The 22,132-nt window shown below is 52.2% G+C and overlaps 2 protein-coding genes across 4 annotated transcripts in view; both read left to right on the plus strand.

Moving 5' to 3' along the window:
- The first annotated feature begins 74 nt into the window (after positions 1–74).
- On the plus strand, positions 75–6,596 carry Ccdc51 (coiled-coil domain containing 51). 3 transcript variants are annotated; one of them, XM_090323267.1, is made up of 4 exons: positions 75–111; positions 2,837–3,138; positions 5,138–5,302; positions 5,695–6,596. In XM_090323267.1, exons 2-4 carry the CDS (start codon positions 2,842–2,844, stop codon positions 6,448–6,450), a joined length of 1,218 nt encoding a protein of 405 aa, XP_090179393.1. In that variant the 5' UTR covers positions 75–111; positions 2,837–2,841; the 3' UTR covers positions 6,451–6,596. The 3 variants fall into 3 exon arrangements, with proteins under 3 accessions (XP_090179393.1, XP_090179394.1, XP_090179392.1); XM_090323268.1 differs by lacking the exon at positions 75–111 and adding an exon at positions 122–502; XM_090323266.1 differs by lacking the exon at positions 75–111 and adding an exon at positions 856–1,788.
- Positions 6,597–9,743: 3,147 nt separating this feature from the next.
- The window catches only part of Plxnb1 (plexin B1), a 29,590-nt gene continuing 17,201 nt past the window's right edge, over positions 9,744–22,132 (plus strand). Inside the window, exons 1-10 of the mRNA XM_090323460.1 lie at positions 9,744–9,961; positions 15,432–15,489; positions 15,900–16,994; positions 18,727–18,909; positions 19,178–19,306; positions 19,420–19,520; positions 20,143–20,275; positions 20,970–21,126; positions 21,651–21,759; positions 21,881–21,989. Of these exons, the coding sequence (XP_090179586.1) occupies positions 15,906–16,994; positions 18,727–18,909; positions 19,178–19,306; positions 19,420–19,520; positions 20,143–20,275; positions 20,970–21,126; positions 21,651–21,759; positions 21,881–21,989 (2,010 nt within the window). The 5' untranslated portion in view covers positions 9,744–9,961; positions 15,432–15,489; positions 15,900–15,905. The remainder of the gene's footprint in view (positions 9,962–15,431; positions 15,490–15,899; positions 16,995–18,726; positions 18,910–19,177; positions 19,307–19,419; positions 19,521–20,142; positions 20,276–20,969; positions 21,127–21,650; positions 21,760–21,880; positions 21,990–22,132) is intronic.

Genomic DNA, 22,132 nt, shown 5'->3' on the forward strand with positions numbered 1-22,132 from the left:
GAGGGGGCTTTCCGGTGGCGGGTGGGCGGGCGCTAAGGGGCCAGAGGTCAGCTGAGTGAGTGACGTCGGATCCGGCCCACTGCTGGAGCGGCGTAGGGTAGGGAACTCCAGGTAGGAGGTCCGGAGTCGTTCCTCTCGGGGAGCGAGCTGGTGCTGCGGTAGGGGGTGCTCGGTCCTGGCTGACTGTGCACGGGGAGGAGGTTCTGTAGGTGGAGCAGAGGGCAGGTGCCGAGATGTGGAGGGAGATAGAGAAGAAGGAGGCGGGTAGGGAGTGTAGGTCCAGTTCCCAGATCCTGGGGCTTTGGAAACCACTAGAAGTCAAGGTTTGGGTTTGGGGGGGTTCGTTTTAGGTAGGGTTTCGTCTGTAGTTTGGGACTTAACCATGTAGCCCCCAGCCTGTCCTTGAACTCACTATCTTCCTGCCTCAGCCTCCAGAGTGCTTTCATAACAGATGTGGGCCACTACACCTGGCTGAAGTTTGGGGTTTATACAGCTAATGCCGGTGCGACTCTTTGCAAATTCTTTTTATTCCTTCAGTGTGGGGGCAGGGGGAAAGGGGAGAGGTTCTGGGGCTTGAACTCGGGGCCTGTGCATTAATTGTCCCTGAGCTTTTTTAATTCAAGGTTAGCATACTACAACTCGAGACACACCTCCACTCTTACCTTTTCGGTGGATAATTGAGAGTAAGAATATCACAGTGACATCAGTGACTCAGTCCTGTAATCCTAGCTACTGAGAAGGCTGCAATTCAAAGCCAGCCAGGCTGAAAAGTCTGAGACTTTTTTTTTTTTTTCTTGTCTTGGAACTTGAATTCTGAGCCTGGGCACTGTCCCTGAGCTCTTTAGCTTACACAGCCTTCCATGCCCTGGCTGGCTTTCAGCTGTGATCCTCACTTCTCTGCCTCCTAAGTCGTTAGGATGACAGGTGTGAACTACCAGGGCCTGCATCCATGAAACTCATTTCCAATTAACTACCAGCAAACCAGAAGTGGCTCTGTGGCTCAGGGTAGTAGAGAGCTAGTCTTGAACACAAACACTCAGGGCAGTGCCCAGGCCCTGAGTTCAAACCTCACCACTACCACCCATAACCAAAAGAATATAATGGAATTTCCTGCTGTCTTTGAACTTCGATCCTCAGATCTTAGCCTCCTGATTATGGGTGTGAGCCACCAGTGCCCACCAAACGTCTCAGATTTGTCTGCTAGGGATGACTGAACCAAGCTTTTCAGATCTTAGCCTCCTGAATAGCCATGATTACAGGTGTGAGCCACAGGTACCGGGCTGCCTAGACCCACTTTAACTAGAAGGCACATGTCTGCCTGCCCTGCTTTGTTTTTCAGAGGGTCTGAGCTTCTCTATGAATGACAAAGTAGAGACTGGATGCTGTGGGCTTGGCTGAGGCTCTGTCACCCTTCCTTAAGCACTTTGCTCCTGAGCACCTGGCACTCCTTCCTGTCCTGTCTCTACCTCTTTCTTGTTTTACTCCATGTAGCCTACTGAGGCAGCCACCAGGTGTCGCTCTGATGCCACAAATCAGTACTTCAGAACTTAGAAATATATGGTTTGGCCAGAAGAAGGCACCAGCTTTTCCTGGCAATCTGGATAACCTGGTCCCCTCTTTGGGGTCTTCTGAGTCAATCTGTTCTTGAGCTGTAATCGAGCCTGACTCTAGATACTTCTGTGCTGGTCAGATTGAGGAAGTGGGCATTGGTAGGGCCCCAAAAGAAAGAAAAACACCTGACCCGTTGTGCAGGCATGAGGCGGGGAAGGAAGGAGAAATCTCCAGAAGGTGAGAAGTCTAAGACTGGGATTTAGTGGTCAGAAAAGGCAGGTTAGAGGACTGAAGTAAACATGACAAAAGCTATTCTCTGTGCAAGGCAGCTTTTTCCTTTGTCCTGAAATTAAGAGTTTTCTGTCTTGTTATAAATGATGATCTCTGTCTCTGTGTTCTTTTTTTGGGGGGGGGGCAGGTCTGGTGACTGAACTGTCCTTGGGCTTTCCTCAAGGCTAGTGCTTTACCGTTTGAGCCGCCACAGTGCCACTTCTGGCTTTTCTATGTATGTGGTACTGAGGAATTGAACCCGGGTTTTGGTGTATTCCAGGCAAGCACTCTACCACTAGGCCAAACTCCTAGCCCCTGTCTCTGTGTTCTTGAACTTCATAGAAAATCTGCTTGTACAGCACTGGGGCAGCATTAGTAAGTCAGGGAAGTTGCTTGCGAGAATCTTTTAGAGAACTGACCTGAAACAGGCACTGTAGCTACACAGGAGGCTGACTGACATCTGAGGATCACAGTTGGAAACCAGTCGTGGCAGGAAAGTCCATGAGACTCTTATCTCCAGTAAATTACTCAGAAAAAAAGTGGGAAGTGGTGCTGTGGCTCAAGTGGTAAGAGTGCTTGCTTTGAGCACAGGGACAGAGCCTAGGAGTTCAAACCCCAGGACTAGCCAGAAAAAGAAAAAAGTGACTCTGGTTCTCAAACTTCTCTGTATCATCCTCAGTCCCATCAATTCACAACAGAAATTCTTTGGGACTCTGGGGCTTTGTCAACATGAATACGACTGAGATTTGAGAACTTTTCTTTGACATTATCAGAAAACTGGGCATCCAGTTCTCATTTAGGTTACATCCAAGAGACCTGAGCGATCTAGGGAGAGAGGAGGGTCTGGTTTATGTAGTGTCACAGCAGGAAGAGGAAGGCATGTGTTTTGTCCAGGGAGTTGTTGTTTCTGACTTCAGCCAAGTGGTACTTGGTTTTAGATGACTTACGATGTAGTTCTTCAACCTTCCCCAGCTAGGAGCTGACCCCTGTGACTCTTTCCCCACTCCCCTCACAGATCTGATGATATTTGCCATGCAGCAAATGGTGGGTGCCCCCCCCACACTAGCACGGAGAAGCCTCCTCGGAAGAGACCTCTTTCTGGTCAGGAATCTCTGCAGCTCAAGCTCCAGCCAGCCTGGGGAGAAGAGATCCGAAGAGGTGGCTCTGCGGCTGTCTCACCGCCTCCCAGTACTAGGCAAGGCCCTGGGACATAGCATTCAGCAAAAAGCAACCGCCACTGCCAAGACATGGTGGGACAGATATGAAGAGTTTGTTGGACTCAATGAGGTTCGAGACGCCCAGGGAAATGTGACTGAGGTGAGATGGGAACTGAAACAATTGTCCTGCCCTCTGATTTGGTAAATCTGTGGCTTGTTGGCTCCCATCAAATCAATCATTAGCTATGTAATGCTAGAAAACCACATTCACATTTGCTTCTTTTCCCTCCCTCCCTCCCTCCCTCCCTCCGTCCTTTCCTCCTTCCCCATCCTGTTGCTTTCTCGTTTTTCTTTCGTCCCTTTCTTCTTCCTTTCCTTTTGTATTTGTATTGTTATTATTAAGGAAGTTGTATAAAGAGGTTGCAAGGTGGTGAATGTGGCTTAGAGGTAGATTGCTTGCCTAGCATGCATTAAACCATGGGTTAGATTCCTCAGTACCACATACATAGAAACAGACGAAAGTGGTGTTGTGACATGACTGCACTGTTATAAATAACTTATGTACTGTAACATCACTTTCAGTTATATGTGAAGAAATTAATTAATTAAAAAAAAGAAAGTGGTGTTGTGGTTCACGTGGTAGAGTGTTAGTCTTGAGCAAAAGAAGCTCAGGGAGAGTTCAAGTCTCAGAATTATTGCCCTCCCCAAAGTAAGTTATAATTCTATAAGTCAGGTTATGAATCCATTGCTTTTAAAAAAAAAAAAAACAAAACAAAACCTTAATTTACGTGCTACTCAGGAGACTGAGATATGAGGATCACAATTCAAAGCCAGCCTAGGCAGGAAAGTATGTGAGACTCTTTTATCTCCAGTACATAGAAAAGCCTGGACGTGGTGCTGTGGCTCAAGTGGTAGAGCACTACCCTGGAGCAAAAGAAGCTCAGAGACAGTGCCCTGGCCCAGAGTTCAAGCCCCAGGACTGGCAAAAAAATAAAAATAATAATGTACTTGTTATTATAAAGGTGATGTACAGAAGAAGTACAGTATATCTTGACAATGTCCTTCCTTCCTTTTCCCCATCCTGTCCCTACCCTCAGGTTACATAGTTCATTTTTTAATATTTTTATGTAGTATACATTGAATACAATGATTTTTTTTTGCTCACCCTTTCTCCTTCTATTCCTGTACTCCCTTGTTTCCTTTCTCATGCCACTACTGGGGTTTGAACTTTGACTCTCTCCTCTTTCTCTCTCTTCTCCTTCCTTTTCTTTTGCCAGTACTGGGGCTTGAACTCAGGCCTCAGACACTGTCCCTTAGATTTTTTTTTTTTTTGAGGGGGAAGGGACCTCATAGAGCTTGAACTCTGGGCATGGGCATTGTCCCTTAGCTCTTTAGCTCAAGGCTAGTGCTCTACCACTTGAACCATGTGAGCACCACTTCTGGTTTTGGGGGGTTCACTGGAAATGAGAGTCTCATAGACTTTCCTACCTGGCCTAGCTTCAAACTTCAGTTCTCAGATCTCAGCCTCCCGAGTAGCTAGGATGGCAGACATGAGCTGGGGCTGTAGCAATAGCAGTGGTGTTGCAAGGCCTTGCTGTGGTTTCTTTCTGAGAAGAGCAGGCTTAGGAATGGTGGATACAGATTGTTAGTTATGTGCAAGTTTCTCAGGGGTGTGTTAGTTCTGCCTGACTGGATAAATTCCACTGCTTCAGACAGGGTGTGGCCTCGGGCTACATTTTAAGCACCACTGAGTAAACCAGGATTAACTTCTCAAGGACCGGTTCTACCTTTGCAGCTGGCACCCTAATGGGGCCCTACCCTTTTTTGGGGGGGTAGAGAGAGAGATGGTCCTAGGACTTGAACTCTGGGCCTGGACACTGTCCCTGAGCTTTTGCGTTCAAGGCTGGTGCCTTTATACCACAGCATTAGTTTTGGCTTTTTTTTTTTTTTTGGTGGTTCATTGGAGATGACTCTCATTGGACTTTCCTTCCCCCAGGCTGGCTTCGAACCCCTGATCCTTAGATCTCAGCCTCCTGAGTAGCTGCGATTGGCAGGTGTGAACCACAGGCACGGGGCCCCTGCACCCTTTTAGCCCACAGCTCTGTTGGCTGTGAAGTCTGTGCGTGTGAGGCTGATGTCATCCACCGTTCTCTCTGCAGGCAGAAAAAGTGTTCATGGTGGCTCGAGGCCTTGTCCGGGAGGCCCGAGAGGCTTTAGAAGTTCAGCAGGCCAAGCTGAAAGAGGTGAGGGCCCGCTTAGACCGCGTCTCCAGGGACGACAGCCAGTACCTAGAGCTAGCCACGCTGGAGCACAGGATGCTACAGGTAGGTCACCTTCATCGTCGTACCCTGGGGTAGGGCTGGCTGTGAACCCTCACTAAGACGTCTTGTGTGACAAGAGGCCTGATGAAGAGGTGACCCAGAAGGTCCTGGGCAAAGCCAGAGCAGGGAAGTCCTTCAGAAGAAGGGATCAATGCTAGGTTCTTTGCCTGCCTGCCTGCCTGCCGGGTTTGGACCTGGAACTCAGGGCTTTTTGGGGTTGTTCATTAGAGATAAGAGTAACACCCACTTTTTCTACCCAGGCTGCCTTCAAACCACAGTCCTCCTATCTCTGCCTCCTGAGTAGCCTCATCAGTAGCTGTACTGATGACAGACAGGTACGAGCCACCAGTGTCCCTGCCCCTTCCCTCTTGTGTGACGATGCTTTGCTTCCACAGGAAGAGAAGAGGCTGCGCACTGCCTACCTACGAGCAGAGGACTCTGAGCGGGAGAAGTTTTCTCTCTTTTCGGCTGCTGTGCGAGAGAGTCATGAGAAGGAACGCACGAGGGCAGAGAGGACCAAAAACTGGTCTCTCATTGGGTCAGTCCTGGGAGCCCTGATTGGTGTGGCTGGTTCCACCTATGTGAACCGTGTCCGGCTACAGGAACTGAAGGCCTTACTCCTAGAGGCCCAGAAAGGACCCGTGAATCTCCAGGAGGCGATCCGCGAACAGGCATCTAGCTACTCTCTCCAGCAAAAAGATCTCCAGGATCTCATGGTGGACCTGAGGGGCCTGGTGCATGCTGGGAAGGGCCAGGGTTCTGGGTCCTCAGCCGGCAGTCCCCCTAGCAGAGACAGAGAAACAGACGTCTTTTTAGCCGCCATGAAAGAACAGCTCAGTCACTCCCAGCAGGTCCAATCCTGTCTCGAGGGTTTACGAGAACAACTTGATGGCCTGGAAGAGACTTGTAGCCAGATGGCTGGGGTAGTTCAACTTGTAAAGGCTGCCACACACCCAGGCCTGATGGAGCCAGGAGAGGGGGCTCTGTCCAGCCCTTTGCTAGAGCAAGGGAACATGGTTCTGGCCCTGTCTGACATGGAGCAGAAGCTAGAGGCCCACGTTAACAGGAACACCTTCTACGGTACAGCACTCACCTGTGTGGCATTTTTGGTCACACTCCCTGTGTTCTACATGCTATTCAAGGCTAGCTAATCCTTGGAGCCTCGTCCAGAGGGCCTAAGGGGTAAAGAGGACTTTCTTTCTTTGGGGGATTGTCGTTGTTATTGTTCATCATGGGTCTTGAACTCAGGGCCTGGGTGCTATCCCTGAGCTCTTTTGCTCAAGGCTAGTAGCCTCACTTTAAGCCACCACTCTAGTTCTGGTTGGTTCACTGGAGATGAGAGTTTCATAGATTTTCCTGCCTGGGTGTCTTTGAACTGTGGTCCTCAAATCCTAGACTCCTGAGTAGCTAGAATCACAGACATCCAGCTGGATGGGCTTGTCTGTCTTTTCTTTCTCTCTTTCTTTCTGTGTGTATGTGTGCTGGTTCTATGGCTTGATCTCAGGGCCTGAGAGGTGTCCTTTACCTTTTTTTTTTTTTTTGGGGGGGGGGGTTAGTTGTGGTACTTGAACTCTGGGCCTGGGTGCTGTCCCTGAACTCTTCAGCTCAAGGCTACCACCCTACCCCTTGAGCCACAGTGCCACTTCCAGTTTTCTGGTGTGTGCCTGGGGTTGGCTTTGAACCTTGATCCTCAGATCTAAGCCTCCTAAGTAGCTAGGATGACAGGCGCGAGCCACTGGTACCCAGCTTCCTTTAACTGTTCTACTTCAGGCTGGTGTGCTGTCTCTTGAGCCCTAGCTTTTTCGTGGTTCCTTGGAGATAACAGCATCACAGGCTTTCCCGAATGACCTTTAACCTCGATCCTCAGATCTCAGCCTCCTGAGAAGCTAGGATGACAGCACGTGGCCTTAGCTTTGGGGTCTCTCTGAACATCTTCGTTGTCGTCTCGCCGGCAGACATACTTGGCTTTGTAGGTAATGCTTCTTTATATTATCAATATCTGTGTTAATGTCCAATTAAAAAGTCTGAAAGAGTTTGTATTACTTAAAAGAACTTGGGTCAGAGTCATGTCCATTGAACACTTTGATATGAGACTTGAGGGAGAAATCATGCCATTTAGTCAGTCAGTGATGGGGCTTGAATTCTGGGTTCAGGGACCATCCCTGAGCTTTTCTGCTCAAGGCTAGTGCTTCTAACACTTTGGGCTAAGCTGCCACTTCTAGTTTTCTGCTGATTCATTGGAGATAATTCTCACCTAGCCTCAGGGTACCAGTGGCTCTTGCCTGTATTCCTAGCTACTCCAGAGGCATTGAATATGGGAAGAGCTCAGAACCATCACCCAGGCCCAGAGTTCAAGCCCTAGAACCTGGGAAAGAGAGAGAATCTTGAGTGTCTCATTGACTGGTGAGCTGAGGCGGTTGTGAACCTTGATTATCCCATGTCAGCTTCCTGAGTAGTTAGGATTACAGGCATGAGTCCCCAGTGCCTGACCACAGCTCATCTGGAGATAAGAATCTCAAGAACTTTCCTGCCCATCCTAGCCCATGATCCTCAGATCTTGGCCTCCTGAGGAGCTAGGATTACAGGTGTGAGACAGAACATAGTCCCTGCTGGCCTCACACCTGACAGCCTGCTGCCTCAGCCTGTGGAGTGCTGAGATTTACAAGTGTGTGCTTCCACACACGGCTCTTTCTCTCTTTTCAAAGGATTTACCCAGCTAAATGCTTTGGTGGCCTTTTGTGAATAGAAACTGTGTAGTGTTGCCCTGCATGCATTGAACAGTTTGTCCTTTATTTGTGTATGTGTGTGTGGGGGGGAATCAGTCCGAGGGCTTGAACTCAGAGCCTTGGCGCTGTCCCTGAGCTCTTCTGCACAAGGCTAGCGCTCTATCACTTTGAGCCATAGCTACATTTCTGGCTTTTGAGTGGTTCATTGGAGATAGGAGTCTCAGCAGAGACTTTTCAGCCTGGGCTGGCTTTGAACTGCCATCTTCAGATCTCAGCCTCCCGAGTAGCTGGGATCACAGGTGTGAGCCCCTGGACCCTGCACTGGAGCTTTGTTTGTGCCTGTGGAGCCCAAACCATTTCACATGAAGCGCTGTCTGCCCTTGAATCTTGTGTTCCAGCCTAGGTGACTCAAATGGTGCTGTGAACCTTGGTGCACGGTGGTCATTCCTGATTCCAGAATGACAGGGACAGAGAAATCCCTGCCCTTGTGTGCTCCTTCTTCTGATGTGATGGGGAAGGGGGTATCCTATCTGTGTCCAGATAAGGGTTATAATAGTAAATCTGAGCTCTTGCCTGGACTAAGGTAGATTCTAACAGGTGTGCACTGAGTAAGGAGATGTGGAGAATTCAGATTGCCTTCACAGGAATGGGGTGAGGCCCCCCCCCACACACACACACTGCAAGTCAGAAAAACCAAGCCATAGCAAGGGAGTCAGAGCGGGCTCTTTTCACTGGGGAGGAGGAGGGGATGGGTGTGGGTGAGCTTTGGGGTCTAAAATTAGAGAATGGGAGAGGAGCTTAAGTGTTTCCTCTTAGCAGCCATAAAGGTGCTTGATCAAAGGACTGGGTATGTCTAGATCTGAAGTGTCAGAAGCAGTGGCAGAAGAAAGGGGGTGATAGGAGAGCCAGGGTGAATTGGGAAGGCTGTGAGACACAGGAGGAAGAGGTAGGCTGGGTCTTGGAGTTTACCCTGTTACCTTGTAAGGCAGTGGTCATCATCATAGTGATAAGCCAGTGACAGATTTTGCCTGAGGTTGAGCTGAGGCAAAAAAAAAAAAAAAAAATCCAGGCTTCTATGGCACATACCTGTAATCCTAGATTTTCAGGAGGGATTTAAAGGTCACAGTTCAAAGCCTGCCAGAGGACAGGAAAATCCCTGGGCCTCTTATCAGCAAAAAGCCAGAATTAGAGCTTTGGCTTAAATGTTAGAGCACCAGCCTTGAGTGAAAAAAAGGAAAATTAATAATGCTAAGAAGACAAAGCATGCTCTCCCTCCCCATCCCCCCCCCAGTGTTGGCTCAAAACAAGTCCTCAGGTTGGACAGCTGAGGTTCCAGAGTTTGCAGGTCCATGCACGAAAGGCCTTACACTAAGCCCAAAATGGGTCTGGGAAACAAACCTGACCAACTTCGGGGAGCTGCATGTGCGCGCGTGCGCCGGGAGTCCAGACTTGCCCAAAACGTCTCAGCTTGGGGCGGATCCAGGTAGAGACTGAGGAAGAAAAGGAAGTGAAGGGGAGCCCCCTTCTCACCTGAGTCCACCCCCACCCGGCCCCGGGCGCCCTCGGGACCTCGGGCCAGGGGTAGTGTCCCCCGCAGCTCGTCCCAGGAGCCAGTCAAGTTGGGGGTGGAGGGAGGGAGGGAGGGAAAGAGAGAGAGGGAGGGAGAGGGAGAGGTGTCGGGTTACAAGGTTTAGTCGGTGGCGCAAACTCAGGTCCAAAGCCCGTGATCTTTCTCCAGCAGCCTGGGGTGGGGACCGGAAGGAGAGTCCCAGGAACGAGAGAGAGAGGCAGAGGCAGAGGGAGGTGGGCAGGGCAGGTGGGAAAGGGAGGGAAACCCAAGTGCAGGAGTTGAGGTAAAGAAAGTTGGGAGAGCCTTGGAGGAAAGCAGCTCCCGACGCAGGACCGGGCCTTGGGGAGGCCCCGGACACGCACACAGGTGAGGGGCGGGCAGGTGGGGGCAGGGGCGGGGGGAGGGAGGGGGTGTGCGGGGCGTGATCGCCCCACGCCCCGCCCCGCCTGCAGGTGAGGCCGGGCGGGGCCCCCCACGCGTGTCCCCCCTTCCCCCTGCCCTCCTCCCCAAAGGACCACGTTGCCATGACGACCGCCACCGCGCTCCCCCACCCACCCACCCACGCGGGAGTGGCGGGATCCCCCATCCCTCCTCGCCGCCGTCGGTGATGCGGAGAAGGGGGGTCCCCCGATTATTCAGGGCCGTGCACCCCCCCCCCCCCGCTCTCCTTCTCCCCCACCCCCTCCCTCCCCCCTGCTTCCGGCTTGGCCCGGGGCTTCGAGGGGCTGGGGGAGGGGAGGCCAAGCGCAAAAGAGGGGTGGGGGGTGGAGAGAAGGAGCAAAAAGCCCGGGGGGCCTCCCTCCCTCGGCCCCCGCTCGCCTCCCAGCCCGGCTTTTGTCTCCTTTGTTCCCAGCCGATGGCAGAGCCGGGGCGGGAGGGGGGGCGGGCAGCGGGGCCGCGGGCGGGCGGGCGGGCGCAGTTTTCCGCCCCTCTCGGTCTCCGGGTAACAGCTGAGACCCACCTCCCTCCCGGGGGATGGCGGGGAGGGGAGGGGAGGGAGGGGGAGGGAAGCCGCCGCCGCCTCCACCACCGCGCGCAGATCCCCGGCCAGCCAGCCCGGAGCGGCCCGCGGCGCGCGCTCCCCACTCCCCACCCTGCAGACCCCGCCCGGGTGGTGAGTTGCAAATGAGGGGTGGGGGGTGGCGGTGATGATAGATCGGGGCTGAGGTGGGGGGACCCCCTTCTCTCCCAGGGTGACATCGCGTACCCCCCTCCTCTCATGCGCACACCCCTTTCTCTGAAAGGGAATAATAAGACTTCAGATCTCCATCCGGGCCGGGCGCGGGGCGGGGAGGGGGGAGGGGGAGGCCCTGGGAGGAAGTGTTTTTTTGGGGGGTGGGGGGGAACCACGCACTTGTGAGCGCGGGAAGGCAAACTCTTCCCCGGGGTGGCTCCTCCGCCTGTCAGGCGATTGGGAGATGGAGGAGGTGGAGCTGCTCTCTCGCGCCCCCTCCTCTCCCGAAGCCACCCCCACCCCCTCAACCCTGGCCTGCCCCTTGCCCCCCTCGCCCCATCCCTGCTCTTCTTGGGGTTCCAGTTGACCCCTTGAGGTGTGCAAAAGAGCCCAGTGTGGAGGGTCTAGGCTTTCTTTCCCCTTAGAGCTCTTCCCAGACTGAGTTTCCCCTGGACTAACAAAGGGGGGACACAGAGAGAGGGGGACCCTCCCTTCCCCTGCCCCTTCTCCATGCATCTCGACTTTTATTGGGCAGGTGACCCCATTCATGGTCTTTGGGTCTTCATGAACAGCTAAGTCTGAGGTAACTCCCTGCACGGGTATCAACATCTAGAAAGCAGGTGTTACAGTCAATGGATGACGACCCCCCCCATACTGTGGTTAGACCTTTGAGAATAAGACTTGTGGGGTGGGAGTGCCAAAAAGGAAGGCCGGTCCTTACTAATTCTCAGACCAGGTAACCATGCTCGGGTTTGGAAAGGCCAGATGCAAGGCAGATGCTGCTATGGGATTCTTCGTAGGCAGAAGTAGATTGTCTTGATCCTTGCTGAGGACAAGTTGAGAAAGAGGGAGGGAGGGAGGGGTGGGCCCTGGAAGAGGCCTGGCTGGGCAGGCCTGGGCACAGGCAGAGTTAAGACTTTGGCTGTGAGCCGGGCGGAGCCTGAGATATGGACGATGTGGCGGGATACAGGCAGGAGATCTTGGCTTGTACACACTGGGGCTGTGAGACCTGGCTCCAGATTAGCCTTTGCTGTCGGTTCTAAGCCTGGTCATGAATAAAAGTAGGGCCATTTCTGTGTCCTTTAGGTTTGTTTTTTTTTTTGAACTAGGGATCAAACCTGTCACATTGCACTTGCTAGGCAAGTGCTTTGCTACTAAGCTACATCCCAGTCTTTCTGTGTCCTTTTGATTAGCTCAGTGGCTTAGAGAGGAGCATGCCAGACTATATATATGTATATATACATGCATATATGTGTGTGTATATATATATGTTTTTTTCTGGGCAGTGAAACAGAGGTTCATTTGCTAGGTAAGGAGCACTTGATAATATCTATGCCAGCTTGCTGGGACCTTCCAATCAAAAGCTAGACTCTCCCATCTTTAAGGGGTTCAAACGTCCAGGCACTGGTGGCTCAGATCTGTAATCCTACCTACTCAAGAGGCTGAAATCTGAGGATTGTAGTTCAAAGCTAGCCCAGGCAGGGAAGTCTGTGAGACTCTTTCATCTCCAATTAATTACCAGAAAACTAGAAGTAATGGTGGTGCTGTAGCTCAAGTGGTAGAGTGCTAGCCTTGAGCTGAAAAGCTCAGGGACAGCAACCAGACCCAGAGTTCAAGCCCCAGGATGGTCAAAAAAAAAAAAAAAAAAAAGATTGCATTGCTGATAGGGAGACTGAGATTCTTACCTTCAGTTAACCAGCAAAAAGTCAAAAGTGGAGTTCATGGGCTCAAATGGTAGAGCATTAGCCTTGAGCAGAAAAGTCCCTGAGTTCAAATGCTAGTACTGCCCTCTCACCACCACCACCCAAAAAAAAAAAAAATAGAAAGAAAAAAGCAGCTTTGGTTTTTGGTGGTGCCTCTAATCATAGACATATACTGGTCAGAGCAGTTCTACCTCCCATCCTTCCAATGGGAAATTAGAGGCCCCAAGCCCAAGGCAGAGCTCAGGATTGGTCAGACCTGTTAGTAGGTAGGCGTGGTCTCTTTTCATCCACCAACTGGGAAGGTGACCTCTGGAGAGCCTGGAGGCCCAGGAAGACTCCACAGGGAGCTGATGGCTGGGTGTGGGAGTTAATGAGTTAGTGAGGGAGTGTGGAATGGCAAGCTGTGGGAAGAATCATTTGTGAAGGTCTGGTGTGGAGTCTGGCCTGTGGTTCAGGCTGGAATGTGGACTGGGATGGAGGGAGTTGGGGGGGGGACGAGTTTGACCTTTATCCCTCCAGCCTTGGGGTTCCCTCCAGAAGCTATCTAGAAGGGAGGAAAGGATACACTTTTTATTTCTGCCCTAAAGGGGAGGTGAAAAAAATATGTGTGAGGTTGTGAAGGAGGGAGTTAGGGTCGTTTGGAGAAAATAGGAGATTGCTCTAGTAGCCTAAAGCAGAAGTTAATGGAAATATTTGTGCAAGGACAAGAGGGGGGAAATAATATGTCATTGCCCTTTGTCCTTTAGTGGCAGTGGTTTGTAGGGCAAGGGTACTGAGGCTGGGGCATGCTTAGCTTGGGTGAATTCAGATGGAGTTCCACATTTATTCCTCCTCCTCCCTCCCCTTCGCCTGGTGTGGTGTGGATTGAGCCAGTAAGCTCTGGCTAGGACTTTTTTTTTTTTTTTCCTGTATTTCTTTGCTGATCCTGTTGCATTTTTCTTGTTCTTTTAAAACCCCAATTGGGGGTTTTCCCCATTTGGGGAATTGGTTTTGTTGCTGCCCCTTCAGGGCCAGGAGAACTTTGGCACACAGTGGCACCTCTGAGCAAATATTTGCCTGCAAATGAAACAGCAAACGTAGATCCAACTCTGGGACCCTCCGCCCAAGTCATATCCTCATGGCTTCCCAAAGGAAGAAACTTTGTGTTCCCACCACTTAGAAACAAGTTGTTGGGGGGGGTGTGGATGGGGGCTCCTTGGTATAATCCTGGGCTTCTTGTTAGGTTCAAGACTTTCCCTCCTGCCTCTTACCCCCACCCCCCAACAACTCCCAACCCTCCATCCCCTTTGGGTGGCAAACAGAGACAGCCTTGTTCTTTTCCCATAGAGCTTGCCCTGTTCTCTGCACACTAAAAATGGAAACCCCCAAGCTATTTTGGGAGCAGTGCCCAGCTAGGCCGAGTCCAAAGAAACACCCCCCCTACACACACACACCCTCTGCTCCATCACCGCGTCCTTGCTCCCAGCCAGGCTTCTGGACCTTCTTGAGCCTTGAGGTCAGTCCTCTCCAGGGACACCCTCCTTCCCAGAGGGATAAGCCAACACTTCCTGATGGAGTGAATCCTTGGCACAGAAGCCTAGCAGGGCTGGGAGGCAGGAGAGGCAGGCAACTTACCCTGGGCACAGGCAAGTACAACTATCACTTAGCGCTCAGGATGAACTGGGATTTGGAGCCAATCTAATGACTTTTTTTTTTTTCTTTTTTGGGGGGAGGGGTGGTGTGTGTGTCAGTGGTGGGGCTTGAAGTCAGGGTGCACGCTGTTCCCGAGCTCTTTTGCTCAAGGCTAACACTGCCACTTTGAGCCACAGCTATGCTTCTGGTTTTTTGGTGGTTCATTGGAGATGAGAGTCTCAGGGACTTTTCTGCCCAGGCTGAATTCGAATCATGATCCTCAGAGCTCAGCCTCCTGAATAGATAGGATGACAGCCATGAGCCACCAGTCCCTGGCTCTGATAACTTCTTTTAGGCCATTCTCCCAATCATCACATACCCGAGGCCCTGGTTCTACTCTGCCCTGCAAAAGAGAAGATAATAGGAGAATGTCCTGGCCTGCCACAGGACATTCCTGCCACCAGGAACATGTGTGTGTGCATCTGTATGTGCGTGGCATGTGTGTCTTTGTATGACTTTTTTTTTTTTATTGGTCTTGGGGCTTGAACTCTGGGCCTGGGCATCGTTCCTAAGCTCTTCAGCTCCAGACAAGTGCTTTACCACTTTGAGCCACAGCACCAACTTCCAGTTTCCTGGTGGCTCATTGGAGATGAGAGTCCCATGGACTTTGGTGCCTGGGCTGGCTTTGAACTGTGATCCTCAGATCTTAGCCTCCTGAGTAGATAAGATGACAGGCGTGAGCCACCAGCGCCTGGCTCTGTGTATGTGTGATGATGACAGATTGTATTTGCTTGCATCTCTGTGTGTGCCGATTGCCCATAGATTTGTGTGTGCATGTACGCTTGCATGTAGGCTAGGAGGTGTGCATGCATTTTCGTGTGTGTGCAACTGTGCTGGGGCGAGGGGAGACCATCTTGGCGAGGACTGACCTTGGCTTCTGTGAAAGATATATTTATCTGGGTGCCTTGGACAGGGTGGAGTTTGAACAAAAGATGAGGATAGGAGAATGCAAAGAGGAAGGGACCCTCAGAGGGAGAGAGAGAGGAAGAAGGCCGTGCTGGGGACCTGAGTGGGCCCTGGTGTCACCATGGGACTTGTAGCTGACCTTTCCCAGGCCCCTCCGGTGCCTGGCTCTGTTTCCCCGCCCCCTCCCCCATGTGGGCTCTGAGGAAGCGTCCACTTGTGGAATGTGTTTGGTGGCCGAGGGCCAGGCTGGGCCGGGCTCCACAGGCAGACTGGCTAGTGAGGAAGGGGTACTTTGGTGCTGCCTTTTGTAATGGGGAGCTCAGCCATCCCCTCTCCCAACCCCTCCCCCATCCCTCAGCCTCACACTCGTGCTTTCTCTCAGGCCAGGTGACTCGCACTCAGGTCATGCTGTTGTCGCCTGATCTAGCTGGCCCTGCCAGGTAAGCTTTTTTTTGGGGGGGGGGGTCGGGGGAGGTAATCCCAGTGCCTTTGTCTCTGGTGGCTCGGGGAGTTAACTGCACATGAGATGTCTTGCTCTTCAGCTTTCACCTTTCCTGGCTTTGACTGTGTGCTCTTGTCTGGCCCGTTCACACTGGGATTCCTGGCCCTGAAAAAGCTTCAAGTCTTAACCAGAGCACAGTGCTTATGGAGAGAAGAGGGGGTATTGGAAACTTCTGGAGACAAATACCTCCTGTTTCTGCCTTAGCCGGCCTGTTGTTCTGGGAACCGTGGTGCCTAGCTAAGACTGATAATGCTTTGCTTGGGAAGGCATCTTGGCAGTGCCATAGTTCTGTCCTTTGGTCACTGACGGTCTGGAGCCTCACTCGACCCCCTCCGTCTGTCTTTTCAGGTGACCATGCCTGTCTTTGGCCCAGCTCTTCTTCAAGTGCTCTGGGCTGGGTGGGTCTTCACCCTCCAACTCCCTCCACCAGCTGCTTTCACTCCCAATGGCACACAGCTGCAACATCTGGCCAGGGATCCCATCTCAGGCACCCTCTATGTAGGGGCCACCAACTACCTGTTTGCACTGAGCCCCGGGCTGCAGCTAGAAGCCATGGTGGCTACGGGTCCTGTGAATGACAGCCGGGATTGCCTGCCCCCCGTGTTGCCAGATGAATGTCCCCAGGCACGGCCAACCAACAACCCGAACCAGCTGCTGCTGGTGAGCCCAGGGGCCCTGGTGGTTTGTGGGAGCGTCCACCAGGGGGTCTGTGAACTACGAACTCTAGAGAAGCTTCAGCAGCTCCTGAGGTTAGACCGGCCTGGAGACACTCAATACGTAGCTGCCAACGATCCTGACGTCAGCACCGTGGGCTTGGTGGCCCCGAATTCGGCAGGGGATCCCCTTCTGTTTGTGGGACGGGGCTATACCAGCCGGGGTGTCGGGGGTGGCATTCCACCCATCACAACTAGAGCCCTGCGACCACCAGACCCCCAGTCTGCATTCTCCTATGAAGAGACAGCCAAGCTGGCCGTGGGCCGCCTCTCTGAGTACAGCCACCACTTCGTGAGCGCCTTCTCGCGTGGGGCCAACGCCTACTTCCTGTTCCTGAGACGAGATCTCAAGATCCCATCCAGAGCCTTCCGGGCCTACGTGTCACGCGTGTGTCTCCGAGATCAACACTATTACTCATATGTGGAGTTACCTCTCGATTGCCAGGGTGGCCGCTATGGTCTGATCCAGGCAGCGGCCGTGGCCACTACTGGGGACGTGCTGTTTGCTGCTTTCTCCTCCGTGGCTCCCCCGACTGTGGACTGGCCCCAGTCAGCAGCTCCCAGGGCCTCTCATACATCTGTGCTTTGCGCCTTCCCCCTGGATGACGTGGATCGCCTGGCCAATGACACGCGTGATGCCTGTTACACACGAGAAGGCCGGGCTGAGAATGGTACCAAGGTGGCCTACATTGCCTATGACGTCATTTCCGACTGCGCCCAGCTGCCAGTGGTGAGTTCAAGCAAGGCACTGGCCTTTGTCCCTTAAGGTCACCAGCTAGGCAGTTTTGGAAGCCAAGTTGGTGTCTGTCAGGCAAAGGATGATTGAGGCAAGAGCCAGCAGATATCTGCTTCTGGTTTGGTTTTGTTTGTATTTGAGTCCCGTCCTGGGGCTTCAGCTCCCAGCCTGGGCACTGTCCCTGAGCTGCTTTGTGCTCAAGGCTAGCCCTATATCATTTCAGCCACAGGTCCACTTGTGGCTTTTTCTGAGTTTATTGGATATAAAAAGTCTCATGGGGGGAATGTTAGGAATGTGGCCTAGTGGTAAGGTGGATTGGAAGAAGTGCCCGGATGGGCTTGAACCAGGGTAATAAAAAAACAGCACTGCTGGGCGCCAGTAGCTCACCCCTGTAATCCTAGCTACTCAGGAGGCTGAAATCTGAGGATCACCGTTCAAAGCCAGCCTGGGCACTGAAGTTCATGAGACTCTTATCTCCAATGAACCACCAGAAAACCAGAAGTGACGCTGTGGCTCAGAGTGGTAGAGCGCTAGCCTGGAGCTGAAAAGCTCAGCGACAGTGACTGGGCCTGGAGTTCTAGCCCCCTGACTGACCCCCCCCCCAAAAAAAAAAAAGCAGCACTGTGCATGGGTGGGGTTAGAAGGTATTTGTGTTTGTTTTTTTATTTTTTTCATTTTGTTTTGTCTCTGCCAGTACTGGGCTTGAAATCAGAGCCTGGGCCCTAACCCTTAACTTTTTTCCACTCAAGACTGGTGCTCTACCAAATAAACCACACCTCCATTTTTTTTGGCTTTTTAGAGGGTTACTGGAGTGAAGAGTCTTGGATTTTCCTGCCTGGGCTGGCTTTGAGCCATGATCCTCTGATCTCAGCTTCCTAAGTAAATAGGATGACAGGTGTGAGCCCCCTACCCCTGGGCTGGAGTTCAAAGAGAGGGGAATTATGGGTCTGGCTTCCTGATTTAGGTTCTGAAGCAAGATAGGAAGAAGGTGTTCTAATGTATGGCTATAGCCTAAAGGCAAATAAGAAGAGGAAGAAATTGCTTCCCAAGTGAAGAGTCAGATCCGAGTGTTAGCTGAGTGGCAGGGCAGATGAGAAGTTTAGGAAGTAGAACACAGCATAGAACATAGCAACAAGAAAAAGTAGCATCCAAGCAGGAGATGGGAGGAGCTGGAACACAGGCAGAGGTAAAGATCAAATGAGAAGGAGCCAAGCACTGGTGGCTCACTTCTGTCATCCTAGCTACTCAGGAAGCTGAGATCTGAGGCTCCAGGTTCAAAGCCAGGCCAGGCAGGCTGATTTCCAAGGAACCATCAGAAAACATGCAGTGAGGCTATGGCTCAATGTGAGAGCCCTGACCTTGAACACAAAGAAAGTAGGAACTGTCCAGGGCAGCTGGACAACCACACTGATAGAGCTAAGAATGTGGCTGAGGGAAACACAGCCAGAGAAGAAAGGTCAGAGAGAAGAGAGGGAGGTGTCTTTTTTTTTTTTTTTTAATTATTTGTTTTCATTGGTCATGGCGCTTGAATTCTGTGCCTGGGCACTGTCTCTTGGAGCCACAGGGCTACTTCCGGTTTTCTAGTGGGTCACTGGAGATAAGCATCTTGGTTTCCTGCCCTGAAAAGCTTTGAACTGTGATCCTCATAGCTCAGCTTCCTGAGGAGCTTAGGATAACAGAGCTGGACTGCCCAGCTAGTTTCACCAATACTTCCTGCTTCTTCTAGGACACACCGGATGCGTTTCCGTGTGGCTCAGACCATACACCCAGCCCCATGGCCAGTCGTGTCCCTTTGGAAGCCACGCCAATTCTAGAATTGCCAGGGGTTCAGCTAACAGCTGTGGCGGTCACCATGGAAGATGGGCATGCCATTGCTTTCCTGGGGGACACTCAAGGACAGCTGCATCGGGTGGGTCTGCAGGAAACAGTAGGCCTTGTCCTAGAATCTGGAGGGGATCCACTACTGGGGACACCACCTGGGTGGAGAGACCCCCAAGTGTCTGGAATCTGGGTTCTGTGACTCCCTCCTTCTCTTCCTCCCTCCCCACCCTGCTCCCCAGGGCAGTGAGCTGCCCACTGCCTAGGAGGACATTTCCAGTTTGTACCTAAGTTGTGTGAGTTGGCTTTGGGTAAGAGGTGACAAATTTGGTGGCTGACCTTGTGGCCTCTGATCTCAGGTCTACTTGGGCCCTGGAAACAATGTCAACCTTTACTCTAAAGAGAGCATCCAGCCCGGGTCTGCGGTGAGCAGAGATCTTACCTTCGATGGGACCTTCCAGAACCTATATGTCATGACCCAAACTACAGTAAGAGCACGGATTGGTCCGGGGTGTGGCTGCTGGGCGGGGCCAAGGACCCGGATGTGGATGTGCTATTGGTGTGTGGCTTTGTCAATCTCTGGTCTTCTTTGTTGTCATAGGTGGTGAAGGTCCCTGTGGCCCCCTGCACTCAGCACCTAGACTGTGCCTCCTGCCTTGCCCATAAGGATCCCTATTGTGGGTGGTGTGTGCTCCTGGGAAGGTCAGCACAGTGATCACTCAGCTCCTGACCCCCACCTCAAGTTTCGTGTCACTGTCCTGTCCGGGATTCTTTTGTGTGTGTTTGTGTCTGTGAGTGTGCGGGAGTGTGTGCATGCATTGTGCTCACTTGAAGTGAGGGTACTTGAGTACTTGCTGAGCTTTCTTGTGCATAGCTGGTGTTCTAACACCTGAGCCATGCCTCCAGTCCAGCATTTTGCCGGATAATGGAGTCTGTCAGCCTCGTTTCTTTTCTTTGTCTCTTCCCTGTGTGTGTGTGTGTGTGTGTGTGTGTGTGTGTGTGGCTGGCTTGCTTCCTTTCTTTCTCTCGCTGTCTCTGAGCCCCTTTGTGCTCAAGGGTAGCACTCAACCACTTGAACCACAGCACCACTTTGGGATTTTTCTGTGGATGTGGTACCAAGGAATCAAACCCAGAGCTTTGTGCGTGCTAGGCAAGCACTCTAGTGCTAGGCCATACTCCTGACCGCCCCCCTCCCCTGTATTTTTCCCTCCTCTTGGCATCACTGTCCCAATTGCTGTTGATGTTAACCCCTGCTTATGCATCTTTGCTCAGTTATCTCCCAGTGGGCCATGGAGCTCATAAATGGGTGTTGGTCTTTTCTCAGGTGCACTCGCCATTCAGAATGTTCGAGAGGCCAGGGCCCGGAGCAGTGGCTATGGAGCTTCCAGCCTGAGCCAGGCTGCCTGCGAGTAGCAGCTCTTAGCCCTGCCAACATCAGCCGAGAGGAGAGGAGGGAGGTAAATGATCTAGGTGGGCTCCAGTGGGGAGGGCTTTGGAGATGGGTGGAGACCTTGGATTTGGGGGTCAGGTGCACTAAATACTTATGGCTTTGTCTAGTCACCCTCCTTTTTTTTTTTGCCAATTGTAGGGCTTGAACTCTGGGCCTGGGCGCTATGCCTGGGCTTTTCAGCTCAAGGCTAGTGCTCTACCACTTGAGCAACAGCCCCACTTCTGTTTTAGTGGTGATTTGTTGAAGATAAGAGTCTCACAGACTCTCATGTGGTGGCTGGCTTTAAACCACGATCCTCACATCTTAGCTTCCTGAGGAGCTAGGATGACAGGCAGAAGCCACCGCTCCCGGCACTGGATCAGAGTCTTTGCGAATGCTTTGAGGGCTACAGATTGCTGGTGCTCCCCATGTTGGTATCCCCCAAAATGAGAACCCCTACCTTAAACTTCTTGACTTTTTTTGTTCTCTGCAGTCCTGGGCTTGAGCTCAGGGCCTGAGCACTGTCCTTGGACTTTCTCAAGGCTAGAGCTCTACCACTTGAGCCTCAGCTTCACTTCTGGCTTTTTTCTATGTATGTGGTACCGAGGAATTGAACCCGGGTCTTCGTGCATGCTAGGCAAGCACTTTAACCACTAGGCCAGACTCCCTGCCCCTTAAATGTTCTGATGTTACCCACAGCATCTCCTGGGCTTTCTTGGCAGGTTTTCTTGTCAGTCCCAGATTTGCCACCTCTGTGGCCCGGGGAGTCATATTCCTGCCATTTTGGGGATCATCAGAGCCCTGCCCTGCTGACTGGTTCCGGTGTGATGTGTCCTTCCCCAGATCCTAGCGATACTCCAGTGTTGCCAAGAGGAGCCGGTGGGTGAGAGAAGGGGCTGGTCTCGAACCTGGGATTCCCCCACTGCGTTCCCATCTTGCTCTTAGGGATGTGGCTGGGGTGAGATGTCAGGCTCACAATTGATGGTTTTCTCTTATTTATATATTTTGGTCGGTCATGGGGTTTTGAACTCATGGCCTTGGTGTTGTCACTGAGCTTTCTGGCTCAAGGCTAGCACTCTACCACTTTGAGCCACAGCTGTACTTCCTATTTTCTGGTGACTCAGTGGAAATAAAAGAGTCTCATGAATGTTCTTGCCTGGGGTAGCTTTGAACCACAGTCTTCAGATCTCAGCCTCCTGAGTAGATGACAGCCATGAGACACCAGTGCCTGAATGGTTTTCTTGGGATTCCCCACGTGTCCCAATTCTATGTCCGGGGAACTTGATTCCTGCACCCAAAGTTCCATGGCAACCCCCACTCTACATGGTCTCAGCCTGTGTAGTCTCCAGGTCTGAATCCCCACCTCCCTTCCTCAATCCACGTTCTCTCTCCCACTTCTGCAGATCACATCTCCGTGGACGTGGAACTCCGGTTTGGCAATGTGGTGATCGCCAAAGCGTCTCTCTCCTTCTATGACTGTGTGGCCGTCACCGATCTCAATCCATCTGCACCGTGAGTTGCTTACTCTGCCCCCCAGCCCATGGGCCCAGCACATGGTCACACACATACACACACACGCACGCACACACGCACGCACGCACGCACGCACGCACCATGGTTGTGTTCTGTCTAGGTGCCGGGCTTGCGTGAGCAGCCACTGGGGTTGTAATTGGTGTGTTTGGCAGCATCTTTGCACACACAAGACGTCTTGTGATGCTGGACCTGTGGTCGTGAGCCAGCAGGTGAGGATGACTCCAGAATGGGCCCTTGTGGAATGGTTTGGGAGATAGGGGAGAAGACAAACAGGTCCCTGACTTTTCTGATGGCCCCCGGGGGTCTCTGTGTCTCTGCTTGAACCCCAGGAGGCTGTGTCGAGTGGCTGAAG

The sequence above is a fragment of the Megascapheus bottae genome, chromosome 32 (assembly GCF_031878675.1).
Source record: "Megascapheus bottae isolate mThoBot1 chromosome 32, mThoBot2.hap1, whole genome shotgun sequence".
In the NCBI taxonomy this organism is placed as follows: domain Eukaryota; kingdom Metazoa; phylum Chordata; class Mammalia; order Rodentia; family Geomyidae; genus Megascapheus; species Megascapheus bottae.